This window comes from Agelaius tricolor, unplaced genomic scaffold (genome assembly GCF_023055355.1).
Source record: "Agelaius tricolor isolate 1412-34295 unplaced genomic scaffold, bAgeTri1.0.p SCAF_1, whole genome shotgun sequence".
NCBI lineage: Eukaryota > Metazoa > Chordata > Aves > Passeriformes > Icteridae > Agelaius > Agelaius tricolor.
The window spans coordinates 72,304,590-72,317,932 of NW_027269261.1; the positions used below are offsets into that span (position 1 = coordinate 72,304,590).

The window sequence follows — 13,343 nt, forward strand, 5'->3', positions numbered from 1 at the left end:
TTCTGTCCTCATGGGCACACATCCTCTACACACAGCCCATCCTCATGGAAACTACTGTTATAACTTACACTGAAAAAGCCATTTTTGTTGCCAGAGACCTTTCCCACAAAAAAGACTGTTTCCAAACATTGTCATGAAGTCTTTTCATAAAATCCACTTCTATATTAATAGTCTGAACCACATAAGGGTCTGAACACAGGCACTGCCACTCACATTTTGGACTAGTCCTTGGTTCACTTTTGATCCAGGCCACCTGGATCAAACAATCCAGAACATTTCTGAGCATGGCTTGGAAGTTGGCAGGAGCTTTGGCCATTCCCAATAGGCAGGAAGTAATCATGGCTTGGAGTTTAATAGCGTGACCACAAACAGATGATGTGCTCTAAGACACCCAAGAGTGTTTCAGGAATTTGTAATATCCTTGATAAAGACACAGTGGCATGGGCTGAGAACTGAAAAAATAACCCCGGAGCAGACTGTCTGCCAATGCTCAGCATCTTCTCTTTCTGCTACTCTGGCAAGCCTGATCACAGCTGCCCAGGAATGACAGGGCATCCTGCAGTCTCCTGACTCCAGCACAGCTACAGCCCAGGTTGCCATGAGTTTGTGCTCCCATCTATTTACAGTGATCAGCAGGACAGACCATTCCTTCAGGAGCATTCAGCATGGACTGTGCTTAAGCTGGATCTGGAGAAGTCAATGAAAAAATCTTATTGGGTTCCCTGGTTGCAACATAACTCGGACAGATCAGCTTTCACCTCAGATTTATCATTGCCTCGGAGCAGAGGGTATTTCCCTTGGTTTTGGACAGATAGAAAATTACACAAAAAACCTCTGGCTCACAGATCACAAACTGGTAAAAAATCAAAGGGAATCAGAGGAAATGCTTCTCTGCTGAATGGGGATAATTAATCCCAAGTGTAATTTCACTGGCATCAGTGCAAATTCAACAATGGACTACATCTACCATTTGCAAGAAGAACAGGTTTGTGTTCTCCTTTCACATGCACTTAAATATACATTCTCCTTTCCTCTTTTAAATCTTTTCCATTTGAGAGGGCTGTTTCAAGAGTAACCATATGCTTTCACAGGCATTTTAGTACTCAGGCCAAAAATATCACCAGGTATTTTCTTTCACAGTGGTCCCAAGAGACTATCCAGTGACAAAGTCCAGGTGTGCTGGGCAGTACAGACACCACTGGACTATGTCATCTAAAACAACCCCAGGAATTTACAAAGGCATTGAAGTCCAAGACAGTCAAATCTCCACACTCTGTAGCCACAACACTATCATTAGTTAACTTGGTTCTAGGGCAAGAGATGCTTCTCATTGCAGACAGCTCATACTGAAATTTGACTGCAGTCATTGTCTCTGGGCACCTGGCCCACACATCACTGATACCTAATGTGGTAACACTACTCATCAGACCAGCTAGAAAGGATGCAGAGGAAGGAAGGAAGGAAGGAAACTTTACAGGTTTTTACAGCTATTTTACATGAGATTTGAAAATGTCAGAGTTCACTAGGCTGGGCATTGCCTGGACTGACAGCAGTGTTATGTGCAGAGCTGTGTGTGTATGGGCATAGCTTAGTGGGTGCGTGCATCCAGAGACTACATAAAATAAGTATAAAAAATGGCTTTTCTAACACAAGTAACTTGCCTCAGAAACACCTCAGCAGAGGCAAAAAGAGACTAGAGCCCACTTAGATTCCAAAATATTTTCAGTTTTTGCTGGACTATCCTCTTGTGAAGACTGACAAGCCAGCATCACCCTCCCAGCCTTACCCTGCCCAACACTGGTGCTGTGCTCTGCCCTGTCCTGCACTTATCCTCTGGGTGCTGTTTCATTCACAGCCCTTCCCTGGTCGTTCTCAATCTCAGGTATTGCTGTCCATGGAGAATCTCTTACATTTATTACTACACTGCAGGTAATTTCTTGCTTCACTTGCTAACCCCATCTTGGACATGCATAACTAATCAAATTCGCTTTTCCTTTCCCACAGGGAAAGGTAAACCAGTTTTTTTTCCATTCACTGAATCTATCCCAACACAGCATCCCAGCTCATCTCCACCTAATGCTCCTTCTGTAAAATGAACCTTCTGATAGAGGAAGGGCAGCTTCCTTCTGGTAGAGGAAGAGCAGCTTTGTCCATTAAAAGGAGTCTGATTTGAGGCAGTTTGGTTTTCACCCAAAGAAGATTGCCACAAATGGTGCTGTGAACAACTAGGAGAGCTGAGAGTTTCTTCAACTGGTTTAGGAAGCCAGTGTCCAGAGCTGCTGCTTCTGTGGTGGAAGAGGCAGAGACTCAAAGCTTGTAAAGCCCAGTTCTCAGGTGAAAGCCCTGCTGTGAGTCCAGAGGGAAGCAAAGTGAGACATAAGACAAGGTAGCAGTTTCTCTCTCCCACCTATTTTCACACAATAGTACTGCACACAGCTGAGCCAGTGCACTGGAAAATAACATTATGATTTCTAAAGGGCTTTTGCTAAATAAAAGATATAAAAGACATTTTCTCTTCAGGTTAGTCACTAGTCATTCAAAAATGAAGAGCAGAAGTTGATTGGCTTTGTTAAAAATAATGAGAAGCCACGACTTTGAGCAATTTGATCATAAATTTTTCACTTGCTTTTCCTCCTGCATACAGAGGTTGAGATAATAGATATAATTTACTATGACAAACCACCAGCATTAATGCATTAATCAAGAAAAACAAATGGTTCCCCCTGAAATCGCCTGCCCACCTAGAGAGAGTAATGGGGTTATAAACAGAGAAAGAACAAATATTGACTCTATGAAATGTAAAGGTACCTGGGAGTTCACCCATCAGTCTTTCGATTACACTTGCCTTTCAAGATAAATGGGATTTCTTTAATAATTCATTTCAATTGGGTTTTTAAACATCTCAGGAAACAGGAGGTCTTTTTAGGTTCCCAACTGTTTCTGAAGGACAGGACTTCCAATTTCTGGAATGAGATAGATGCTCCCAACCCAAGACATGTCTTCCAGTTTGAGATAAGTACTGAAGGAGCTGCCTGGACTCATCAACGAGTTATTTATTTAATGGTGTTCCTGGGGCAGCTTTCTGTAAAATGGCTCTGGAACTCGGCCTCCATCACTCAGACTATAGAAGCTTGGAGGCAAGGACACCTCTTGGCATCTTGCCCCATACAGGACTCAAGAAGTCCAAGGAGACTTTAAGAATTTACTGCCTAAGGGAAAGACCTGTGACATCATTTACTGAACTTAACCTTGCTTTGACACACACTCTTCATAACTCTGCAAACTCACAACATCTCACTCTTTTAACCTCTAAGCAATTATGTACCTTCTACACAGTTTATTGGATTATTGGAGTAATTTCAACATTGTCTTCCATATTAGACACAATTCCTCTTTAAAATTTCTTACTAAATCAGAAAATTAGTAGAATCAAGTGTTTTATAAATGCTGAAGTCAGCCAGTTCCCTTCCATAACCTGTAAGGGTGCCACACATCCCAGAGGAAACAGAATTCTGAGTGGGGGCATAATCAAGAGCATAAGACAAGAAAAACAACAAAGCCACACAGCTCAAATTCTCAATGATCTTAAAACATCACAGATTCCAAGAGGAATTTAAAGACACTTCTGACTCTGAAAACAGAGTCAGTAACTACTGAGGCACTGGCAAAGCTACCAGCAAACCAGACCACATTTCATACATCCCCTGCACCCTGACAGAAATCACTGGCACACATTTTTTTTCCTTTCCCATACAGGTTATACAATAACAATTTACCCTCCGGGGCTGGAATGCAACAAAGGGAAAAGGAAATGGAAGAGCATGGGTGTGCATGAACATGGCAGTGATGTGCCACGGAAGCCATGCCTGCTGCCAGAGGCCCTCTGGAAGCCTCAGGCTCAGAGGAGCAGATGTGAGCACTTTCCCAGCACTGCACAGAGGGGAGAGCAGGCACTGGCCTGGCAGGGTTAACTGTGTGTGGCTCCAGCAGGATGCACGCTCCAAAACAACCCAGGCTCCAAAACAACCCAGGCTCCAAAACAACTGAGGCCCGGGGCTGTTTTGACAGAAGGAGCGGAAGATTTTCCAGTCCATCGCTTTCCTGAGCTCAGTGCTGGGATGCTGTGTCAGAAGAACAGCTCTCCCTCTCCTCTTTGCTTGCTCTACAGTAAGGAAAAAATGTAATTGTGGATGCTTGATGGCCACCTTAATGAGCAGCTGCTCTATGCAGAAGGGTCTGGCACCTGACGTCATTTTAAGCAACATTTTGGGATTTCTTTGATTATTTTCAGCTAGGTCAAATCACCTTAAGTTAACCAATAATTCATGTCTCATTAAAGGGAAGCTTCCAGAAAGACTAGAACTTATATCAGATTGTTTCAAGGTTCTAATAAAATACTCAAACCTTTCCAGAGTAGTTTAGAGGACTGCTTTGGTACCTGGGATAAACAGGACACAGAGGAATCCAGGCATGGCCTTGTGTCTCTGCTCGCACAGGTTTGCAAGAGAGCCTGAAGGGTTCAGATACCTCTGGACAGTCTGAAAGGAGATATGTCTGCTCCACCAGCCACTGCTGGGGCTACAGCAGCTATGAATAGCTTGACAGGTGGAAATGGGTGTAATTTAGCTAGAAGATGAGGTGGAGAGACGCTCCATGAGCCAGTCCCATTTCTTTTGTAATCTGGGGACATCCAGCTGCCTCTTCTCAACTCCTAAGGGACAACAGACCAGATCTCCAGAGCATCTTAGCCCCTCACAGATACCTCTTTTTCTTTAGAGACACAGTAATAATAACAGCAGGTGTCACCACTTTTGGCTGTGTTTCCTACAAAAAGACATCCATGTTCCCTTGGGCAACATGAAAACTCACTCCCCTCTTCACACCCTCTGACAGGCCACAGACAGCTGTGCTGGGGCTGCTGCAACATGGCTTCAGGTGTTCAGAAGAAATCTCTGGGATCTCAGCCTGCAATGCACACTGTTTTGGAAGGTGATACTGACAGCCCTGACCCTGGTGGTGCTGGGACTGAAGCACTGCATTCCTGGGGACATGAGCAGGTTAAATCCAGGTAAGCAGGTCAGCTCAGGCCAGTACAATCTGTTGGGCATCTCCACTCCAAAAATGTGCACCCCTCCTTTACCTTGCAAATGCAGCATATGGTCAGAGAAGGTCTGTTCTTCAGCCTTTGTTACAACAAAGCTGAGTTGAAGCAAAGAAATCAAAAATTAATGGCTCAGAGTGACAAAGAATGTGGGGAGCAAAACACAAGGTCTCCTTCCTCCTTAAACATTGGCCTTTTTTCCTCTAATGAGCAGGACCACCATTCAGTGAAATCTTCAGCAAGGAAGTGAAAAGAGGGATCTCTTTACTGCTGACCTGGGAGAGAATCTCTTGACATTATTGATACATAAAGGGAGGGAGACACTGAAATGCTGATGTCAAAAGAAATTTGGGTTTGAAATAGGCTGGAGGTGGCAGTTTGTCCAGCTGGATAACTGAGGGTGTTTGGGGTGACTGCAAGCACTGCTGAACTGCCATGTTCAGTTTTGAAACAAATACTTCAAGAAGGGTGTTGAAATAAGGGAGGAGACTTCAAAGACCCTAACATGAAGGATGGCATTCAATGGAAGATCTTGGTCACATTCTAATTCCACAGATGAGAGAGGATCAGGCTAAGCACTATTTACTACCCGTCCTCCTTTTCTTCCCAAAGAAACTCAGATTTGATTAGTAAGGAACCATAAGTGAGCGTCCCCAGGACTGGACAGGAGGGACTAGAAATAAGTTTAACTCAGTCAGAATTAATTCAGAGAAGTACCAAAGTCTGTTTAATCACAGAATAAGCTGAGTTGGAAGGGACCCTCAAGGATCATCAAGCCTGAGAGCATCATCCAAACACTTCTTAGACTCTGTCAGGCCTGGTGCTGTGACCACTTCCCTGGGGAAGATCGTGTTCCAGTGCCCAAGCACCCTCTGGGTGAAAAACGTTTTTCTAATATCCAGCCTAAACTTTGCCTGACACAGCTTCAGGCCATTCCCTCAAGTCCTGTCACTGGTCACCAGAGAGAAGAGATCATCCTCTGCCTCTCCTCTCTCCTCACCAGAAGTTGTAACTGCAGTGAGGTCTCCCCTCAGTCTCTTCTCCAGGCTGCACAAGCCAAGTGCCCTCAGCCACTCCTCATGTGGCCTTCCCCCAAGGCCCTTCACCATCTTCATTGCCCTCCTTGTTATATCACACCTGAGAACAGTGATGCTTTCATTTATGAGCCTCACCCTATCCCAGTGATAGTAAAGTGATCCATATTCTCATAGATTTTGTTATATAGGCAAGAAGAGTAGGAAGGCAGCTCTTCTCCTACTCTGTCTGATATGACAGAATGAAGAAACTCAAGGGGAGTGTCTTGCCTCTGCATTTCAAACTCAAGAAAGCTGTTCCTGAAAAAAAGAGACCCAACAACACATGTTCCAGAGTCTTGATGCCAGGGTGCCTCAACAACCCACACGGGAATTGGGAAATACACAGGGCCAAGTTTTTGGGCCCTGTAGAGCACCTCAAGGGAAGTTCCCTGAGCTCAGGGCAGTTCCAGCCTACCAAAGTGGTTTTGTTAGCCTGCAATCCACAGTGGTCAGTCAGGGAGTTAAAAGTGGCTCCCTGACACTGAAACATCCAATTCTCTTCCATAAAGACAGTTGTGAGCTACAAACCTGTAACTTCCCAAGTCATAGCCCACACATCTCCTTACAGCTATTTTGTTATCTCCTCAATCACCGTTAAGGTATTGGAATTACCTCTACATGATAATTCCTCACCCCCTGAAAAATATTATGCCGCCTTTTTAATAATGCTCACATAACGGATAAGAACATTTAAAAAAAGAAAAGATTAAACTTGAGGAGTGTGTGCTCACTACTGGCGATTTTTCTGTATTTTAAGGGTCAGAGTGCCCTCTTCTGGACCATCCATGTCCTGCTGGTTAACTCGCTGTTCACCAGATTACAGAACCTGTGACTTGTGTTCTGCACACCTTATCGTCTGCTGAAGCACAGTTAAGGAGCCAAGCATCAGATCACAAAGTAGGAAATTATTCGTGTCAATGAGGGGGCTTGGGCAGTTACCTGCAAACAATAAAAGGGTTGGGGGAACATCACAGATAACATGATGGATCTAATTTGTTCATGGGGTCAGGGATATTTTGAAGTGAATCTCTGCAAAGTTTAAACTGTGGGGTGTTATTTATTGACCTGCATTTACAATTCACCTTCCTCCTGCCTCTGTAGGCACTAATTGAATCCAGACTGATGGCCAAGGAAACCCAACTGACACAAGCAGTACTTTTGCATATAATAATTTCTAAACTAATCTTGGTAAAAAGCACTGGGACTGCAAGATATCTGAATTATGGACAGAATGGCCTCCAACAAAATTTTTAGTTGAGTGCTTTTATCATGAAAACACACAGAAGTGTGTTCTTGGAAAACACACCATCACTTTCATGTGGCAAAGCCAGAATTCATAACCTCTGGTGAATTCATAACCTCTGTGATGTCCAAGGAGCTCCAACATTGTGCCTGTGCTGAGTTGTGATGATGCCGGGGATGCACTGGGAGCTCCAGCTCCGCATCCCAGGCACAGCCCCTGCCGCTCTCCCCTGCTCTGGGGCCTCCTGCCACACCTGAATCTCCCTGAGGGACGGAGGTGAAAGGGGCCGCTTTGTTCCCCTTCATCCTCAAATCACAGAACGGGTTGGGATTTAATGTCCCTTCCAGCCCCTGCCTGGGGCAGGGACACCTCCCACTAAACCAGCCCCTTCCAACCCGGCCTGGAACGCTTCCAGGGATGAGAAGCCCACAGCTTCTCCGGGCAGCCCGTCCCACAGCCTCGCCGCCCTCACAGCGAGGAATTCCCTCCCGATATCCCACCCAAACCTGCTCCACAGCGCCTCACCGCCCTCACAGCGAGGAATTCCCTCCCGGTATCCCACCCAAACCTGCTCCACAGCGCCTCACCGCCCTCACAGCGAGGAATTACCTCCCAGTATCCCACCCAAACCTGCTCCAGTTTGGCTCCGCCCCGTGAGGCGGTGCCGCCTCCGCGCTCCGTCCCGCCGCGCTTTGTCCCCCCGCGCTCGCCGTAGCGGCCGCGCCGCAGCCGCCATGGCGGCCGCCTGTGGGAGGCTGGTGTCGAGGGGTGCCGCCATCGCCCTGCCCGGACGTGAGCACTGCCCGGGCCCTCACCCTCACCCCGGAGCCTTCCCCGGGCCTCCCCCGGGCCCCGCGCCTTCCTCCTGCCCTCCCTGGCCCACGGAGCGGGGGGGAGGAGGCTCCTGGCCTGGCGGGCGGGTTGTGGTGCCATGCCCTGCTTTAGTGGGGAGAGGTTAAACTTGAAATCACGAGTGTTTTAAACGTTCTGTTGTATTTTACAGGGTGTTTTTCTTTATCGGGGTATCGAGTGAGCAGCGATGGAAAGCCACCGAAATTCCAGCCGCCTCCGAAGCCCGTCATTATCGACAGGAAGACGAAGAAGGAGGAGAGCAGGTGAGGGTGTCCCACTGCTCACCTGGGCTGGTACAGCCTCGCCTGGGCCGTGCTCGGGCTCTCACTGTGTGAGCACTCACTTAAAGAATCAAGGAATTACTATAACAAAAATGAAAAAACCCAACACGGTTTGTAAAATTCTAGCAAAGACATTTGAGTTGGAATATGCTCAAAACACCTTAAAACGCTGTTTCTGGAGTTTCTGAAAGCAATGAAACATGGAAAAAAAAACCATAGAGCAGTAAATACTTTTGCAAATTTGGGGTTAATGTGGGAGATCATGCCTGTTAAAGGCATGTTTTTGTGACAGGGACACAGGTCCTGTGTCTGCCTTTGCCTTGGACTTTAGTGCTGGTTGTGCATCACTGGTTGTGACAGGGACCTGATATCTCTGGTAGCCTTCATGAGATGTCTCATTCTGGGTACTTTTGATGTCACCTCAGCCCATTTCATGGAATCACAGAATGGTTTGGGTTGGAAGGGACCTAAAGATCATCTCATTCCAACCCCCCCTGCCATGGGCAGGGACACCTCCCACTAGAGCAGCTTGCTCCAAGTCCCATCCAGCCTGTTCATGAACACTTCCAGGATTGGGGCATCCACAACCTCCCTGGGTTTTAAACCAAATTTGCACTACTTTAAGTGACCCAGTGGTTCAATGTGCAGTGCTGTGTCTGGAAGAAGAGTGGTGGCACTGTATTATTCATCTGCCCCCTCCAAGACCTCACTTTGAAGATCATGAGGAGGTTTGGTGTTGTTTGCTGCCTGTGGGTAGCAGCACCAGCCAGAACCTCTGCTGCCCCCACAGCCCCATAAAGTTTGTAGGGCAGATTTGCATTTGTCCTCCTCTCTGTTGGGCACTTCTCTCCTGGCCAGATCCAGGACTTTTAAGATGCATCTGTACAACTGAATTGAGTTCACCTTCATCTGTCTGCTCTGAGGGCAGGTGGTCTTGCCATCCAAACCTGAGTAAGCACATCCAAATATGTCTTGGAAATGGTTCTCAGCTCTAGCCAATCCATGTCAGGAAATAAGCACTCAGCTCAACAGTCAATAACTGAGGTCCAGGCCATGGAGAAATTCTTTGGCATGGTTTAATTCTTTAGTAGCAAAAAATTTGTTTTACCAGTCTATTTAAGCTTTTGTAACACAAAAGGACATTTATGTGGTGTGTCCTGTAGAATCAGTTTGTGAAGACTGTAATAGATTCTTCCATATCTGTTATTAAAGTCAATAAATAGTAAGAGTTTTGTCATGGTGATTACAATTAAACCATTAAATAACCTGTTTCTAAGCTGTGACAGCACTAATTGAACTGGCCTCTTTCAGTCAGCTCCTCTGAGACCAACATGTATTACTGGTTTGGGAAAAAATCTGTTTAAAAGAACAACAAAAAAGCCACATAAGAACCCAAAACCAACATCAAAACCCCACAAAAAATCCTTTTAGATAACAAAGCCAATAATTAAATAAAATTGCTGACTTCAGAGACTGCAGTTCATATCTCTGAAAAGGCAACAGCTGGTAATTCTTAGGCCAAATACTTAGAATTTTCTCATAGTTTTTATGCAAATGCTTTTGTTTCATACTTCTAAAAGTTTGGCTTTTCTTACAGGTTCCTGAGCCCTGAATTTATACCTCCCAGAGGGAGAAAAGATCCTCTTAAATACTATATAGAAAGAAAGGATATGATACAGAGAAGAAAAGTTTTCAACATCCCAGAATTCTATGTTGGTCAGTGTCAGCACTAAAACTTTTGTAATTCTGGCAGTATTTTATGTTGTGTGGGGTGTGGTCATATGTAGAATAGCACAAAACATAAAGTCTCAGGTGTGTTAGATCAACTGGATGTGTTTCTATATGTAACACTTTGTATTTTAATCTCATATTTGTATCCTGATTAACTGAAAGAGTAATCCTATTGTGTTCCTTATGTGGGTATTTTTCAGTCCTGAGCATATGGTTAACTAGTAGAGCTAAGGAAAAAAAATACATTAGATTAATTATATTCAATTTGGATTGAGAAAAAAAAAAAAAAAAAGATGAAGAAAGTTTGCAGTTAACCTGCAGTATCAGGCTATATTAATTCAGGTCACCTTAGCAGCTTTTTCTGTTTCTGGCAGTTTTTATGGGAAGCAAAAGTATTTTCAAAATGCACCTGAATTGATGCATATGCCTGATTCTTCCCACATTTTGGCACACATTAACTGTTTATTAACATATTAAATGAACATATTAACTATTAATTCTAATCCATTTTCTGGCAGGCAGTATACTGGCCGTGACAACTGCAAATCCCCTGGCCAGTGACAAATCCAGCCGCTTTGTGGGGATCTGCATCCAGAGGGGAGGGACAGGGCTCGGCGCCACCTTTGTCCTCCGCAATGTCATAGAAGACCAAGGTGGGGTTTCAGCTGTGGTAATTGTGCTGCAAATGTTCAGCAAAAAATGTGTTATGTTGTAGAAGTTTAGTCTGTGGGGAGGAAAACAGCAGACTGAAGTGAAAGTATGAGTCTGCCTGTTAGTATACTGTGCAAGTTGAAAACTGTGTACACAGAAATGCGGATGTGCTCTGTACTTGAAGGTATGGAATTGCACAGTAATTTTCAGACATTTTGTGAAGGTTGTGCTTATGTCTGAGCCTGGGTTGTGTGTTACCATGTAAATACCAGCCCAGTTTGAGCACTGTGTGTTTTCATAAACTAGGGATGTAGGTGTGAACTGTTTTAATAAGCAGCAGATTAGAAGAGTTTTATCACAGGTTCATATTCTGGATTATGACAAAATCAGGGACAGTGCAAATAGTGGAGTTCTGAGAGCAAATATGAAAAGGGTGGGTGTCTCCTCGGACACACTATACCTACACTGAGATGCATAACTAACACCCATTGTAACCAAAAGGAAATGAAGTTGAAAACCCAAGCTCATCTTCCTTAAATTCGAGCCATTGAAGTCTCTTCTACAGAATGGTATCAAAGATTTATTTACAAAGAAATGTGCAGACACAGTGCACAAGTACAATCACAACTGCACACAGCACTGTAGTGCTCTGAGGAGTAAACAGCAGTTTGCAATGATACAGAAATGTGTAACTGAAGGAATACTGCTCCTGAATTTGGTGCATTAAACCAGGCTTTCTGTCTCTAAGGGGTTGAAATCTGTTATGAACTGTACAGCCCTCGCATCCAGGCCATCGAGGTGCTGAAGCTGGAGAAGAGGCTGGATGAGAACCTGATGTACCTGCGGGACGCCCTCCCCGAGTACAGCACTGTCGATGTTAATATGAAACCTGTGCCTCGCATGGACCATGAGGAAATCCCTGTGAACAAGGTAGGAGCCACATGTGTCAGGGGCAAAGCAGCACAGGATTGTTTACAGCTTCCATTATGACTGTTATCCTGGCAGGCTGGAGCAGCTCTTTGCTCTACATCAGTTACCAGGGTGACAAAAGTAGATAAAATCAGGCAAGTCTTTGTGCCATTTCTATAATGAAAGAATGGTGAGAATGTAAACACCTACCATCCTCTGGAGTTCATTTTGAAGACACACAAAGAGGAGCAGCTTCTACATTCCTCTGTAGAACCTTGCAGAAGGGAAAGCTTTTCTTACAGGAATGTTTTTGTTAATGTAGTTACTGATTCAGGAGTGCTTGGTGTCAGGAAACAAGGTAAGAAAGATGGAAGAGTCACCTAAAATCTGCATCTCTGGGAAGATCCAGAAACCATCAGACCCTGCCAGAGTGTAGAAACTCAGTATGGTAATTCCCCCCTTTCCCTCTCGTGCTACTTTTCTTTTTTTCTTAATAAGGAGCAAAAACTAGAAAAGATGAGTTAGCTTCAGTTCATGTTTCAGTTAAGGACCCTGTGATAAATCAAGACTGAGTTAATTAAAAAGTTTTACAAGATACTACGATAACAATGATAGTATCATAGTAGTTACTAAACAACACAGTGACAGATTGGTCAGTTTTCTCTTACTTTCCTCCTGTTAGAGCAGGAGTTGTCACTTTTGCTAAGATCACAATCAAAAATCTACTTTCTTAGAACCTTTTTATTGTTATGGGGTTTTAAAAATTTTTAATCTTTCATTCTAGGTGCAGGTACGAATGAAACCTAAACCATGGTCAAAACGGTGGGAAAGACCCAAATACAATATAAAGGGAATCAAGTTTGAGCTACCAGAACATAAAATGCAAGCAGCACAGAAGTGGAGCCAACCATGGCTGGAGTTTGACATGCTGAGAGAATATGATACTTCAAAAATAGAGGAAAAGATTAGGAAAGAACTGAGTGAAGAACTTGAAAAATAATGGGTTTTTGTGGTCTAGAATTCCTGAGAAAATTAATATTTTTAGTTTACTGTATGAATGATCAGTTGTCAAGTTTTGTATATACATGGGCAAAGCAACAATAAAGTTAACCTTTCCAGATTTCGGCATGAGCAGATTTCTGTGGCTCAAGTGTCCACTGCCCTCTCAATGCCTACAAGTCATTACAAGGAATCTTTCTTCCAGGAACAAACATCTACAGAGCTAAATTGTGACAGAACATCAATCACATTTTTGTCATAGCACAAGGCTGGTGCTAGAGACAAGCTGGGATGAGGCAAAGCAGAACAAGAGAAAAGCAATGAGATCATGAGCTTGTGGTGATTGCTGATCAGCAGTTGCATTTTTGTTGGCATTCTGAGAGGAAAAACAGCAGACATTGATTATTAGAAAGTGGCATCTGCAACATAAATCCTGAAGCTACTGTAAGTTAGTGGAGCTGGAGGGGCTTCTTTTCATACAACTTAATAACATTTTGTCA

The 13,343-nt window shown here is 44.3% G+C and overlaps 1 protein-coding gene across 1 annotated transcript; it reads left to right on the forward strand.

The window, feature by feature from the left end:
* The first annotated feature begins 8,070 nt into the window (after window positions 1-8,070).
* MRPL19 (mitochondrial ribosomal protein L19) lies at window positions 8,071-12,964 on the forward strand. Its single transcript, XM_071439654.1, has 6 exons — window positions 8,071-8,212; window positions 8,424-8,535; window positions 10,151-10,269; window positions 10,803-10,937; window positions 11,684-11,865; window positions 12,629-12,964. The coding sequence occupies exons 1-6, from the start codon at window positions 8,155-8,157 to the stop codon at window positions 12,842-12,844; spliced, it is 822 nt and encodes a 273-aa protein (XP_071295755.1). The 5' UTR covers window positions 8,071-8,154; the 3' UTR covers window positions 12,845-12,964.
* Window positions 12,965-13,343: the final 379 nt, after the last annotated feature.